The following is a 15846-nucleotide window of genomic DNA, read 5'->3' as shown; positions in this document are numbered from 1 at the left end:
AATGCACCCCTGTGTCAGCCATTCTAATGCTAGATTATTTTCATGATTACTACTGTAATAGTTATTATCTACCTAAATATACATTTTTTTTTTAAGATTTTACTTATTTATTCATGAGAGAGACAGAGAGGCAGAGACAGGCAGAGGGAGGAGAAGCAGGCTCCATGCAGAAGCCCGATGTGGGACTTGATCCCGGAACCCCAGGATCACATCCCAAGCCAAAGGCAGATGCTTAACTGTTGAGCCACCAGGCATCCCATTAATGTTGTTCTTAAGTATATGTTTATTATAATCACTTATAGGATAAATTAGCTAGGAAGATAATTCCAGGGCTAAATGCTAAAATGCTATAATAAGCCAGGTCTTCTAACAGTGGTTTTCAAGCTTTGCTATGCATTAGCATTACATGGGGGAACTTTTAAAAATCTGAAACCAGTGAAATCAGAATCTCATGGGATGGGACCTGGTGATTCCATTGTATAGCTCCATTTGAGAATTGGAGCTTAAAAACTAGTGTTTTAGAGGCACCTGAGTGGCTTGGTTAAATGTCCAACTCTTGATTTTGGCTCAGGTCATGATCTCAGGGTTGTAAGATCAAGCCTTGCATCAGGCTCTGCATTGGACATGGAGCCTGTTTAAGATTGTCTCTTTCTTGGCGATCTCTGGGTGGCTCAGCAGTTGGGCGCCTGCCTTTGGCCCAGGGCATGATTCTGGAGTCCTGGGATTGAGTCCCACTTCGGGCTCCCTGCATGGAGCCTGCTTCTCCCTCTGCCTGTGTCTTCTGCCTCTCTCTGTCTCTCTGTCTCTGTCTCTCATGAATGAATAAATAAAATCTTTAAAAAAAAGAAAAAAAAAGATTGTCTCCTTCTCTCTCTCCCTCTGCCCTTCCTCACACCAGGCACATGCTTTCTCTAAACAACAACAACAACAACAAAAACCCGAAACTAGTGTTTTGACCAGAATTATTTTTCCACAGCTATTTTATTGTGACTATTAAGAATATTGGTAATACAGAAATCTCCTTCTTGGACTCAGAACTTCATGTGATACTAAGAAATATGAAATAGAAAAAAATAAGTTGGCTGTAGACTATAGTATATATTTTATTTTATTTTTTAAAGATTTTATTTGTTTATTCATGAGAATACAGAGAGGAGAGAGAGAGGCAGAGACACCGGCAGAGGGAGAAGCAGGCTCCATGTAGGGAGCCTGATGTGGGACTTGATCCCGGGTCCCCAGGATCAGGTCCTGGGCTGAAGGCAGTGCTAAACCGCTGAGCCACCCGAGATGCCCTATAGTATATATTTTAGAACTCTTTTGGTGACTGTTCCTCTTAATAGTAATGATTTTAAATTAATGTTTACCATTCTACCTCAAGGTTGACCTGAGCACTCCTAGGCAGATAGGCCCTAAGTGACTTATGTATGGGGTAATTAATACCAAGGGTGTAGGGTAGGAACAGGATATCTTCAGCTCAGCCTGTTCTTAGGAAACATCAGGCATTCTTTCTCTTCTTGGCAATTCCATGTTTAAAGGGAAAATCTAAATAATGATTAATATCTAAACTAATTTTGTTTGGTTGTGAGTATATTTTGTGATATCATAGGATTACCTTCCTTATAATGTTTTGCTAAGACTAACAGTAGTTAATTTATCTTGCCTGAATGCTTAATTCTGGTGGCAGAAGCAGCCTGCAGAGCTTCAATTTGCCTACAGATAATCCCTGTGATTATAATTTGGTGTCAGTTTTTGCATTGAGAGGAAGAGAACCTTGTTGAGTTTGGCTTATACCCAGGGTTTAGGTACCATATCCTATAATCCTATGGAGAAATTAAGATGCTCTGGATCCCTTGATATTAATTCCTATTTCTCCATAGGCAGTTTAGGTATTTCCTTAGAAAAGATGAAAGAAGAATAGACAGCCCTCATTATTTGGAGAGTCCATACTTGCAAGTTTTTCTACTCACTAAGTTTTTTTATTTTTATTTTTTAAGATTTTATTTATTTATTCATGAGAGACAGAGAGAGAGAGAGAGGCAGAGACACAGGCAGAGGGAGAAGCAGGCTCCATGCAGGGAGCCTGACGTGGGACTCGATCCCGGTACTCCGGGATCACGCCCTGGACCGAAGGCTGTGCTAAACCGCTGAGCCACCCGGGCTGCCCAGTTTTTTAACCCCCATATCAATACTCACACTGCCTTGGCAGTCACTTGTAGACACATTCAGAGTGGCGAAAATTTTAGTCACTCCAAGTATGTGTTCCCAGCTGAGGTTGAACAAAGTGGCACTTAGCCTTTGTGTTTTAGTTTTCATACCACAAAGAATGATCAAAATATTTTGTGGTGACTGAGGCAGGAACCTAACCCCACGTTTCCCCTAGGAACCAGCGATTTGGTGTTCATGCAATTCAATTGAAATGTGAATGAGAGTTGACAGTACATGTTTAAGGGAGAAATGAAAGTTTAATCAGAAATCTTCTCCCCTCCCCCTCCCCCCGCCCCCCCAAAAAAAGAAAGCTTCTCTCAAGGAACACCAGGGTGGCTCAGCGGTTGAGCGTCTGCCTTCAGCCCAGGGCCTGATCCTGGAGTCCTGGGATCGAGTCCCGTATCGGGCTCCCTGCATGGAACCTGCTTCTCTCTCCACCTGTGTCTCTGTCTCTCTCTCTCTGTGTCTCTCATGAATAAATAAAATCTTTAAAAAAATAAAAAAATCTTCTCCCAAGAAAGAAGTTTCAGTACTATAACCCTGTAACTCAGAAGGGGCAGCGTAAATACGAACTTCATTCTATTTAGCAGAGACTCACACTGAAGAGATAAACCCATTTTAATTTACACCTCCTCTACCATCTGGTACCTTTTGTAGGCTTCACTGGTATCGATTCTGAGTATGAAAAACCAGAAGCTCCTGAACTGGTGCTGAAGACAGACTCCTGTGATGTGAACGACTGTGTCCAGCAGGTGGTAGAACTTCTACAGGAACGGGTAAGAGAAGGTCCAAGAGGGAATTATCAGATTAAGTATATCCGTCATATACGCTTCCCCTGCCAAAAAAACAGGTGGTGGTAATATGGAGTACTGTTTGTATTTCAAAGTCTTTATGGTGCTGACAGTTTTCTAAGCATGTATGTCCCTGTGTTAGGTGTTGTGGGGGTGCCAGTGTATACAACATAAGAAATATCCTGGTCAACGTAAACCATAGGAAGTTTGAAAGCCAGATAGTCTTTTATTTATTTACCAGTAATTTTACCGCACAAACATCTAATATATTCAATTTTGATTATTCAGCTCTTCAACTTGATATTATTGTACTTTTTTTTAATTTGAGGTACATAATGTAGTAATGTAGTTAACTTTTCCTAGACTTTTAGAGAGTGCCCAGATGTGTAACATGTGCAGCATGATGATATCCTTATGGTTGAGTTTTAGGGAGGCAAGGTTTGAAGACCTAAAGATCTTTCTCTGGTTCCTGAGCATTTGGAAGTGTAAAGAGGCTTCTCAAGCACACAGGCCTTCTAGGAGGTACATGATTCTCAGAGTTTAGTCCAGTTCAGTTTTTAGAAATTATTCTTCTTTCCTTCCCTGCTTCTTTCTTCATACTCTCCTGGTCCCAACAGAGGGTCACATAGTTTACTTAGTTGGGAAGGATCAGGCTTTTGTATGGGTGTCAGTAGTTACTCCTTCTTCTCCTAGTCACGATGTCCTTACCTTTGCTGCCTAGTGCTGTGCAGGGACTCCTGACATAGTGGTATACAGACAGCAATGCCTCATTGTGCCCCATTCTGTCCTAACTGTGGCCAATCGCATCTGAACATTCTCTTGATTTTTAAAATTGTATTACCATGAACCTCTTTCATCTAGTATCTCTTACTGGATATATTAGACATATAACTTAAAAAAATTACCTATGTCTGAATATATTATAAGTGGTTAGCTTTAGAAATTTTTCATATTGTAAATGTGATAATTAACGTGGGACCCACCTTCCTAATATATTTCCCTTATCTAAACATTTTAGTTGAATAAATGAAATAATGCATAATGGTACTGCTCTGATGTTTTTCTTTATACACACCGCTGTACTGTTTGCAGGTTCATGAGACCCCATCCTGTGAGGTTTTATGCTTTGTCTCTCTGCTGTCTGGGTTTCCTGTTAACTAGCTTCTGAGCTCTGGTGCTGGTCCTGCTGCTGTGTCTTTGGCTTCCCTCTCTTCAGTATCCATTCTTACAGCATCAGCAATCAGACGTCTATCAAAAGCCCACTATTGTAGTTTGTCACAGTTTGAGGCACTAGCAATACAAAGATTAACCAGTTGTGTCTCTGTCCTTGAGGGATTTATATACCAGGTGATGAAAATTGGAATGAACGTTCAACTGCTAGAAGGTGCATTAGAAACATGATTTCAGCATGTGCATAGTACTCTGGGATGCACAGTGGAGTGAGTTGAGAAAGATTTGATATAAAACCTTTCTAATTGGTTTGCTCATTTATTTTTTTTTTAAGATTTAATTTATTTGGGAGAGAAGAGCAGAGGGAGAGGGGCAAGCAGACTCATAGAGCGCAGAGCCTGATGCAGGGCCTGAGGTCACAACTCAAGGTGAAATCAAGAGTCATGTGTCTGACTGACTGAGCCACCGAGGGGCCCCTTTTTTGATTTTTGCTGGGCATAGTATTTTGGGTAGACAGGTTAGACAGGTTCCTTTTTTTTTTTTTTTTTTTTTTTTTCCCCTTTTAATACTTTAAAGATGATGCTCCATGGTCCTCTGTTTTGCAGTATTTCTGATGAGAAGTCTGATGCAGTTGTTTTCTTGGCTCCTCTCCTTGTAATGTTTCTTTTTGTTTCTGCCTCAATTCAAGATTTTCTCTTATACCTTAGATTTTAGCAGTTTTATTTTTATTTTTTTAAAGCTGAGGTGTTTTTGTTTTTGTTTTTTAACTTTTTTTTTTTTTTTTAAAGATTTTATTTATGCATGAGAGACAGAGAGTGAGAGAGCGAGAGCGGCAGAGACACAGGCAGAGGGAGAAGCAGGCTCCATGCAGGGAGCCTGATGTGGGACTTGATCCTGGGTCTCCAGGATCCCACCCTGGGCTGAAGGCGGCGCTAAACCACTGAGCCACCAGGGCTGCCCAATTTTAGCAGTTTTAGTATGTTGTGTCTAGGTCTTGCAGTATTTTTAGTTTTTTTTCTTTCAGTTTAGAGTTCCTTGGCTTTCTTGTTCCCCTTATTTGTTTTTGAAACTCTTAACTATTATCTATTCAGATATTTCTTTGGCCCTATTCTTTTTCCTCCTGGGATTCTAGTTACACATACGTTAGGCAATGTAATACTATCCCACAGCTTTTAGATGCTCTGTTCTGTCACTATTTCCACCCCCCCCCAAAGATTTATTTCTTTACCTTAGAGAGAGAGGGAAAGAGGGTGTGTGGGAGGGATGCAAAAGGAGAGGGAGAGGAAAACCTAAGCAGAACTTGTGCCCAGTGTAGGATTCAGTCTCACTATCCCGATGTCAGACCTGAGCCAAAACGAAAAGTTGGATGCTGTGCCACCCAGGCGCCTTTATTTCAGTCTTTTTATGTTAATTTTGTAGTGTTAATAATTTCTGCTGATTTTCAAGTTTAGTTATTCCTCAGTTATATCCAGTATATTGATTTGCTCTTAGCATTATTAAACTCTGATAATCGTTACAAAAATTGTATCATCATTTGGCTTTTTAAAAAAAGATTATAGTGTACATCTCTCTGTTGAAATGTCTATTCATGTTGTCCACTTTTGCACTATGTTTTTTAATATAGTAATCATAGCTAAAGTCCTACCTGATAGTTCCAAGCAGGCCATTTTTGGTTCTTGCTGTATCTCTTATTGCTGGCTTTTTCTTTTTGGTGTATTGTAAATTTTAATTGAATGCTAGACGTGTGTGGAAGTATAGTAGAGATTGAGGTAAGTACTATGTATGCTCTGGGAATTTTTTTTTTTCTGTCACACTGTAAGTGTAGTATGTTGAGTTAATTTAGTTAGTAGCTCAGTTGGATTTGGGTTTCCTTATTCTGTAGCTACTCTTAATGCACCACTAGCTTCAAATTCCTCTAGGGGTAGGCTGTCCTACCTTGTACCTAATGTGGGATCTGGCCTGCTAGCGGGTTTTTCTTAGTGTTTCTGCTCCACTCTGAGCTTCCCTGGATGCCTGCACCTCATATTGAGTCCCTCTACGTACTGTCACTCTTTTCTCAGTGGAAAGAGTCCTGCTGTTGCTTAGGACTTGGTTTTAGGCTCATGACGGGGAAGCAGTGGTGGTTCTTAATTCTGCTGATCCAGCCCCAATCTTAGGCAGGACCTATACTCTGGGGTCTTAGAGTGGGTCTTTGTCAGTGTCCCTTCACCTCCCTGCATGGTAGCCAATCTCTGCTTTGAACCTGGGATGGTCTTGGTCACATGCATATGGAGATTTCTGGTTTGTATCAGTTCAGGATATCCTGGGCCAAGAGAGTTTCCTCCATGTCCCTTCAGCAGATTATTTTTACTTCTACCCTTCCGCTAGAAACAGTGGGCCCTGGGAGAGTTTCCTGCCCTGCCCCATCAGCTGAAGACCCTGTGTGTTGTATGAGACTGTGGTCCAGGGACTGGGCAGAGTTTTGTACCTGTGTGCCACTGCGGGGAGCTCTCTAGTCTCCAGACCTGCTCCCGATCTTGCATCCAAGCACCCTGGTAGACTTGCTTGTGAGTGAGTGTAGAGAACTGCTGGTGTTTGGGGTTCCCAGGTTTGTGAACCTGACACACCAGTCCTCACTCAGCCTTGAAGAGTGCTAAAACATTTAGCTGCTGTTCTTTCCTGCTTTTATTGCAGCCACCTCTTCCTCCCGTATACTCCTAAAGGGCATGTTCATGAGTCTTATCTTTTCTTGGTGGAACTTGTCACTCTTTGGAAGCTGTTCTTGGTACTGCTTTAGGACCTCAGCTCTGTGGTGGGCACAGGAATGTTTATGATTTTGTAGATTGGCTGTCTTTTCCTCTTGTTACATGAAGTTCTATCCTGGAATCTCTGTTTAATTTTCAGCAGACTGCTTATTCTTGCTCTGCTTTTACTCTTCTGGAGTAGTTGTCTGTGTTTCCAGTATTTTTCCTTTTTATTTTGATTATAATTTTGTTGGCGTTTTTTTGTACATGGAGCTTACCTTTTTTTAACTTGAGATTTGTCTTATCAATGTTAGAAAGCTATACAGATTTTTATTTTCTGCTAGTTTGGGTTATCTAGTTTTCATGTCTAATCAGTGATTTGTAAGTGTTTTATAGAACATCAGGAAAATACACATAGATACTTTATACCATGTCTTCTTTATGCATTCATCTATCAGTGGACATCTGGGCTCTTTCTATAGTTTGGCTGTTGTGAACATTGCTGCTATAAACATTGGGGTACACGTGCCCCTTTGGATCACCTCATTTGTATCTTTGCGGTACATACCCAGTAGTCTAATTGCTAGGTCATAGGGTAGCTCTATTTTCAACTTTTTTTTTAAGATTTTATTTTATTTTATTTTATTTTTTGAGAGAGAGAGAGCGAGCAAGAGAGAGGGTGTGGGTTTTTTTTTTTTTTTTTTTAAGGATTTTACTGATTTATTCATGAGTGGGGGTAGGAATAGAGGGAAAGGGAGAAGCAGGCTCCCTGCTAAGGAGGGGCCTGATACGGTGCTTGATCCCAGGACCCCAAGATCAGGACCTGAGCCAAAGGTAGATGCCCAACAGTCTTAGCCACCCAATTGCCCCTATTTTAAACTTTTTGAGGAGCCTCTATTCCGTTCTCCAGAGTGGCTACACCAGTTTACATTCCCACCCATAGTGTATGAAGGTTCCCCTTCCTCTGCATCCTCGCCAACTTCTCTTGTTTGTTGACATGTTAATTTTTGCCAATCTGACAGCTGTGAGGTGGTATCTCATTGTGGTTTTGATTTGTATTTCCCTGATGATGAATGACATGGAGCATCTTTTCACTGTCATAGTATTTATTTATTTATTTATTTATTTATTTATTTATTTATGTTTTGGTGCCGTTGCCTTCATCTCTGTGACTTTAATTAAAGCTTTTCTTCTAATATCCCCTAATTACTGATTTACGAATTGCTTTTTAAAAGAGATGTTACCCTATATTATGCCTGCTAGATAATCTGATAATTGGACTGTTTCATTCAAGGTTTGAAAAAGGGATAGATAAAAAAATTAACATTTACTGAATACTTACTCTAAGGGTCCTGTAATGTAGGGCACTGTCTTTTAAAGTATTTGTTTTGATTGTTAGAATCTGAGGGCCAGTGGCCTTTCTCCTAGTTTAGCTTCTAACCACTTCTCACTTGAATTGCTGTGACAGCTTCCAAGTGGTCTTTGTGCTGAGTACTTTTATATATGTTTTCTATCATTCCCAAGATAACTAAATAACTTGCTCATGGATGTTCTGGATTCTACACCTATTATTCCAGTGTATGATTTCCTAAGATTGATTTCCATATGCCTCTGGCTTTTACTTTCAACAGCCTTGTCATTGTACCTAAAGTGCAATGTAATTAAATCTACAACCAGAAAGGTGTTCTGCTTATATTAAAGATGGAGAAATTTTCTTTTGAAAAATTATTTATTTTTATTCTAAAGCTTGGTGGTAACAGAAGAAATGCAAATGGCTCCTTAATGCAATTGCCTTTTTTAAATTTTTTATTTTTTTGAGAGAGATAGAAAAGAGGGGCAGAGATGGAGAGAGGGAAGCTCAAGCAGACTCCATGCCCAGCACGTAGCCTGACATGGAGCTTGATCACATAACCCTGAGATCATGACCTGAGCCCAAATCAAGTCAGATGTTTAACCATCTGAACCACCCAGGTGCCCCTTGTTTCCCCTCCCCTCCCCTCTCTTCCTCTCCTTCTCTTCTCTCTCCCTCCTCCTGCTCCTCTACCACTTCCTCCTTTTCTTTTTGTTTAGAGAGAAAAAAGGAGCAGAATGCAGTTGCTTTCTTTTAGTGCCACTGTCCTTTGGGGAAAAGATATGGCTTCACTTCCCATTGAAAGTATGTATTTCTGTGTTTTACTTGGTTGATTCTGTTAATTTAGTGCCTGCATGCTAGGTACTGTTGTAAAACACTGAGGACATGGCAGTGAATTAAACAGTAAAAATTCCTGCCTCATGGACCTTAATTTTTGGTCCTTATCACCTTTATTTACAGTTATAGACTAGACTGACAGTGTAAATATCTTCATTTTTTTTCTTTTATAGCATGGTATGGAATTTAAGAATACAGTCAAAGGAAGAAATACATACATACACAGGTGACTATTTCTGTTCTGGCGTTGATTCTCCTTCGATCATTTTTGTTTTTTTGTTTTGTTTTTTCAAAGATTTTATTTACTCATGAGAGACAGAGAGACACAAGCAGAGGGAGAAGCAGGCTCCTTGAGGGGAGTCCGATGTAGGACTCGATCCTGGATTCCATGATCACACCCTGAGCCAAAGGCAGATCCTCAAATGCTGAGCCACCCAGGCGTCCCCTCCTTCAGTCGTTTTTCTTACAAAGTCAAATCTCAAATGAGCATTAGGGCATGTCGGTAAGCCAGTGAATACCTGACATTCAGCTCGGAGTTGATGGTTAGTTGGCAATACAAGGAGTCCATTTGCCTGCTGCAACCTGATCGCAAGGGAACTCAGTGCGGTGTGTACCTTCCAAAGCAAACTATCCCTGGTGATGCGGGTGGCACATGCAGTGCAACTTTGTTGTCATCACAGAGGCATCTGTAAGGTTTTCTAAAAATGGGTTATGTGAGGTCACAGAGTAGAGCTAATTTCATAAATCTAGATTGCGAGGTGAAGGGGCTGACATTCCTAGGGCAGGGGTCAAAGTGAGGAGTGGGGATATAAAGATTAGAGGTTCTGCACTAATCATCATTATGTCTAAGAATATAATTGTGTTCACTAGAAGGGAATGTTTTGTGCAGAGACGGAAACCAGCAAGAATTCTTGCAGAGGCAAGGCCTTTTAGTAGTTACATTGGTAGCACAGTAATGTGTTAAAATTCAGAGTAGTAGTTATAATTATCCTCCTTTTACCAATGGGAGACGATTCAGAGAGGTGAAGTTGTCTGTCCCAGGACAGTGCTGTTGAGGGAGCAGAGTGGGATTTGAACATGGTCTGCTAAATGCTGCAACCCACACTTTTCTACACTGCCTTTCCTTATACCTAGATTCTTTCCATTTCCAGTTTGTTTCTGAAATACGCCTTTCCTGTGGCTCTCTTTCACATTCCTTGATCATTTTTTCCTAAATGACATTGGGTTGAGAACTTGAGAGTATTGGGTCTTAGAAGGAACTGATGTTTTTAGAATACTTTTCTCTCTTTCTTTCTTTCCTTTTCTTTTCTTTTCTTTTCTTTTCTTTTCTTTTCTTTTCTTTTCTTTTCTTTCTTTCTCTCTCTCTCTCTCTCTCTCTCTTTCTTTCTTTCTTTCTTTCTTTCTTTCTTTCTTTCTTTCTTTCTTTCTTTCTTTCATTTTATTTATTCATGAGACGCGCACACACACAGTGAAAGACAGACATAGGCGGAGAGAGAAGCAGGCTCCCTGCGGAGAGCCTGATGGAGGACTTGATCCCAGGTCCCCGGGATCACAACCTGACCCAGAGGCAGATGCTAATCACTGAGCTACCCAGGCATCCCTAGAATATTTTCAAAGTACTTCAGAGCAGTTCAGAGGCGGCACTGTCTGGATTGGAAGGAATACTGACTTATAAAGTTGTAAACTGCCCATGCCTGTCACCAGTTAGTGTGAAAGGTTCGTTCTAGGTAGTGTGAAGTAGGAAGTGATTGTCAGTTACCTAATTTACCTTGTAAAGCTGGGGTACCTCATGCCAGCTGAATTAATTTACTTAGGTCCTGAAACCTAAATCTAAATGGTAAATGAGGGACACCTGAGTGACTCAGCCATTGAGCATCTGCCTTTGCCTCAGGGCATGATCCCGGGGTCCTGGAATTGAGTCTCCCCTCAGGCTCCCTGTAGGGAGCCTGCTTCTCTGTCTGCCTATGTCTCTGCCTCTTTCTGTGTGTCTCTCATGAATAAATAAATACAAAAAAACCCAAAAAGAAATGGCAAAGGTATTAAAAAAATAAATGGTAAATGAGTGCCTTGGGTTATTAAACCATATAAAACAAAATCTTATTTCTAAAATAATAAAGGTAAGTACGTTTTATTTCCTCTTACAGGCTCCATTTGTTAGACTTTTGGGTTTTTTTTTTTCCCCCTCATACTCAACTAATTGACACTAACTGGGTGTTCAACAATTTGATTCTGTTCTGACAGTAACTGTCCACTGTTAGCTCAGAAACTGCAGGTTAAAAAAAAAAGAAAAGAAAAGAAACTGCAGGTTAAGGGTTCAGTCTCATAGGAGTGCCGCTACTTCAGATGTCAGCTATAAATTGGGTGCCCAGATACCCAATGGCTGACTGCACGTTCAGGGGTTACCCAGCCCCCCCCCCCCCCCCCCCCCCCCCCCGGTTCAGTAATTTGACTCACAGAAGTCACAAAAGCACTTTATTTACCATTACCATTACCAGTTTATTATAAAGGATGTGACTCTGGAACAGCCAAACGGAAGAGGCATATGGAACAAGGTATGGGTCCGGGAGAGAGCCATGGTGCTTCTACACACTCTGTGGGCATGCTGTCACTAACTCATTGTGTCTCTGAATCTGTCCTTTAGGGGTTTTTATGGAGGTTCCATCAGCCTCTACCCCAGCTCAGTTCTGGGGATGGAGTTGAAAGTTCCGGCCTTCTGATATAAGTATGGCATGGTCTTTCTTGAGGACCACCTTAGCCTGGAGCCATCACATTTTTGTACCAAACACACTCTTAACCAATCAGGAGGTTCCAAGGGTTTTAAGAGCTCTGTGCCTGGAACTAGACACAAAGACTAAATATATATTTCCCATTGTAATATGTGGAAAGTTTTTTATTGGAGCAGAGAGGGCAGCATGTTTTGGGGCTTTCTAGAGAATGCAGATGTTTGAGAAGGGCTGTCCATAAGAGCAAAGGATTTTTTTCTATCTGATGCTTGGTATTACTTAGGAGAGACCCTCCTGAAATGAATTATACCAGATATTGTTTCTTTAACGTTCTTTACTCTGAGATAATGGCTTCATTGTCCAAGAAAAACATGTTTTTGATGTTCTGTACAAAGGATATTTTAGGATGATAGGTATTTTGGTTAGTGTAATATTATGTATCCTCAGTCATCTCTGGATTGTTTTATTTCTCTTTTGATCTGGCCTGTGTAATGTAATTGGGGCAAAGAAATATGTTCATTTATATAAATAATTTCTCAGTGCTTGGTCAGAGCATCTTTATTTTCTTAATGTGCTTCATTTGGGCATATTTTATTCAAGAAAATAGAAGACACTGAAAAATACAGAGGATTTTTGGATTCACATTTTTCCCCTAACCCTTGGATAGTCACTAGATGGCCTGCTAGTATTGCATTTTAACTTGGTGTGTTATGACATAAAGATGTAGGCTTCTTGCTGCTGGTTTTAATCTAAAGTGATATTTTAAATACTGTTTTTAAGTCTACTAGATTTACTAGTGCTATAAATTATTTAAAGGTTTGTCTTTTTATGAAATGGTGGTTTAGTGCTCTAAATGGATTTTATACTGCACATAAAAACCTGACTTCGCAGCTCAGTTTTAAAGTGTTGCCAGAATGTCGTTTGGTGTTCATGCTTTGGATGCATGTAGTTTAGATAATAGAAATTTAATAGTTACATAAAATATGAATGAGCTCTAGCCTTCAAATCTGTTGAGCAGATTTGGCTCAAGAAAAAAGTACAGAAAATACTTAATGGCAAAACTTAGAATGTGGAATCACTATGTTTATTAACATGTTCACAGTTCTTTAGGAAGATTTGAAAGAGAAGACAAGAATAGTACTATTTTCAGGTAGTGAATGTTCTGTCTGTTGGTCCAGATAAAAACCTAACAACTGTCCTTTTGAACAAAGATTACAGATACAGTATATGTTAGCTCTTAGATTGTGTTGAGTCAAGCAAAAAAAGTTTTAAGAACCCATGTAACATTTAGAATTAATTTACTATTTATACATTCATAATAAATATTTCTAGGCCTACGTGATTTATAGCATGTGAAATGTTTACTGACCCCCCCGCCCCGACCCAGGAGCCCCCCTTGTATTCTCTTTACCCATAAATGCTAGGTGATTGTAGTGCTCCCAACATTGGTGGGTGAGAGGTTTAGGTATATAAACACTTGCTTTTGGCCTGGCTTGTGGTCTGTTTTTGTTTTAAAGGAAATGCTATGAAATAAAAGGTCTTATATGTACAAGTTGAAGAAGAACACTTTGTTTTCTAATAGCTGACTGTGTCTCTGGAAATCTTAATGAATCCCAAATAAAATGGACAACTCATGTGGCAGGGACTTCACATTATGTTGTCCAGATATCTTGTCTTACTTTGAGGTGGTTTTGCTCCTTTTAGATGTTTAATAGTGGTTTTGGAAACTGAGAAGATTTGTCAGTAGAATGTGCTAGAAATTGGGTGTGTCTATGTTTAAAAATTATGTATTCCTGATAGAGAGTTCTCTTCTCTCTACACATAGAATCTATATAGAACTTGCTTCCTTTGAGCAAATATTCCATGTTCCTTTCAATTCATGCTGTTAGGTTTGTGCTAATCAAAAAATATTCACTTGATGTAATTTTTTTTTAGACGAGAAAAACAGTAGCAACCTCTTGAACTTTTGTTTTACTTCAGTTAGGCATCAGAAGAATTTATATTTAAATTGTGAAGCTAAGATTCATTTAAAAATCTTGCTAGATGTGAATTTTGAAAAGGGAACAGTTGTGTGTAATGTTTAATAATGAAAAAAATTATTTTGACTCAAGAAAATAATTCCCCCTTTCTTGAAAGGAAAATGATTGTAGCTTCTTTGTTCATGCGTATAAAGCAGCACATTAACTAAATATGTATTTATCCCAAATGTATTCATGGACATACGAGTGCACAAAACATTGAAAAAATGATTTAGTTGAGCTGATAGTATAGATATTACTCTTTCATGTTCCAACTAGTTCTCTTGGAGACACATAGATTTGCTCACAAGTTATTTGTATATTTGTTTTCTTAGGATATGGTTGGAGAGAAAAGATGTATAGAAATATTGTTAGTTCTCAGTTCTTACTTTGAACATCTTTTCAGAGGGAGTAGATTGACATGCGTAGGTGTAACCTCCAGTGTGGTTGTGGAGAGGAGAGATTCCAGGGTGGAGATGGGGAGCACGGACCCAGCCACATGCCTAGAGCATCAGAGTGGGCAGTGGGCACTGCTGCTGTTAGTATTTGTAAGCTGAATCTAGTGATGCTGGCTTAGGAAACCAGCTAAAAAATGCCCGTTGCATCCAACAAAGATCAGGAGACTCATCTGTTGGATGCTCTCCTCTGGCCCTCCAAAACTGTTGACAGTTATCAGCAGTAAATGAAGTGGAAGAGAATAGTCACCCCTACAACATAAAAAAGATTTCCTATCCTTAAAATAATGTAGGCTTCAGAGATGGCAAAGAAAACTTTATATAGAATGGTTGGTGTCAGTGAAATTCTCTTCCCTGGAGTCCCTATGTCATTTGTTGCATTACTGGATTCTGGGTTTTTGAAGTTCTAAGGGGTCCAATGTGGTGGAAATGGAGGTTTTCAATTTATTCATTGTAATGTGGTTTGGAAAAGTTTGAGAATTGCTCACTTAACCTTCTTAGAAATGTTAAGGCCTAATTGAAATGTTGAGTATCTTTTACTTTTTGTCTAGAACTTTATCAACACATAAAGATCACCTACCAACAACCTTGGGAATTGTGAATGTTTAATAAAATCATGAAGATTAACTAAGGACAATTTGTGTGACAATGTTTCGTATCTTAGTTTTCATGAGAGAAGCAGTAACAGTTATTTTTTATTTTTTTGGAGGAGAATAATATTGGAACCTCAGTTGGAATCCCAGTTCTAACATTTATCAATTAACTGGGTGACCTTGGAAAAAATACCTAATTTCTCTGGCTTCAGTTCTTTTGTTTGTACAAGAAGTAATAGTGCCTGTCTTAGAATTGTACTGAGGATTCTCTGAGTTAACATGCATAGAGTGTTCAGAACAGCTCCTGGAATATAGCAACCACACTATATTATTTATTGTGTGTTAAGTGTATTGGAAGACAGAATAGCAGAGATTCAGGGCCAGTTATTAACCTCTTCTGAGCCTCAATTTCCAAATCTGTTCAAGGATAAGATTTCTATCTTCCTAGGTAGGATTGTATAAAGATTAGGGGATCCCTGGGTGGCTCAGCAGTGTAGTGCCTGCCTTTGGCCCAGGGCGTGATCCTGGAGTCCTGGGATGGAGTCCCACATCGGACTCCCTGCATGGAGCCTGTTTCTCCCTCTGCCTGTGTCTCTGCCTCTCTCTCTCTCTCTCTGTCTCTCATGAATAAATAAAAAAAATCTTTAAAAAAAACCCAACAGGATTGTATAAAGATTAAATGAATTCATCCCTATGAAGCCCTTGGGACAGTGCTGATATTGTAGTAAGCATCCAGCTAACATTAGTCCCTGCAGTTCAGGTATTTTGAGTTACCAAATTTCACAACAGACCTGTAACATATGTGCATATATGTCTCTTTGGGACACCTGAGAAGGAGATCAGTTCAGAGGTCTTTGGTAACCTGCTTAGGAGTGCAGTGGTAGAATTTGAACTCAGATCTTAGGTGTAAACGTCAGAAATAACTAACCTGTAGACCCCTGTTAATTTCTCTTGCCTCCTTTTGGCTTTGAAGAGGTGTC

The 15846-nt window shown here is 39.7% G+C and overlaps 1 protein-coding gene across 2 annotated transcripts in view; it reads left to right on the top strand.

Moving 5' to 3' along the window:
- Nucleotides 1–15846, top strand: part of PAPSS1 (3'-phosphoadenosine 5'-phosphosulfate synthase 1) — a 98673-nt gene that overhangs the window by 28116 nt on the left and 54711 nt on the right. For both annotated transcript variants that reach the window (XM_072809918.1, XM_072809917.1), the window contains one exon: nt 2863–2981. In XM_072809918.1, the coding sequence (XP_072666019.1) occupies nt 2863–2981 (119 nt within the window). The remainder of the gene's footprint in view (nt 1–2862; nt 2982–15846) is intronic.

Source organism: Canis lupus, chromosome 33 (assembly GCF_048164855.1).
Source record: "Canis lupus baileyi chromosome 33, mCanLup2.hap1, whole genome shotgun sequence".
Lineage (NCBI taxonomy): Eukaryota > Metazoa > Chordata > Mammalia > Carnivora > Canidae > Canis > Canis lupus.
The sequence above is the reverse complement of the archived record's forward strand: the minus strand, read 5'-3'. Positions and strand labels throughout refer to the sequence as shown.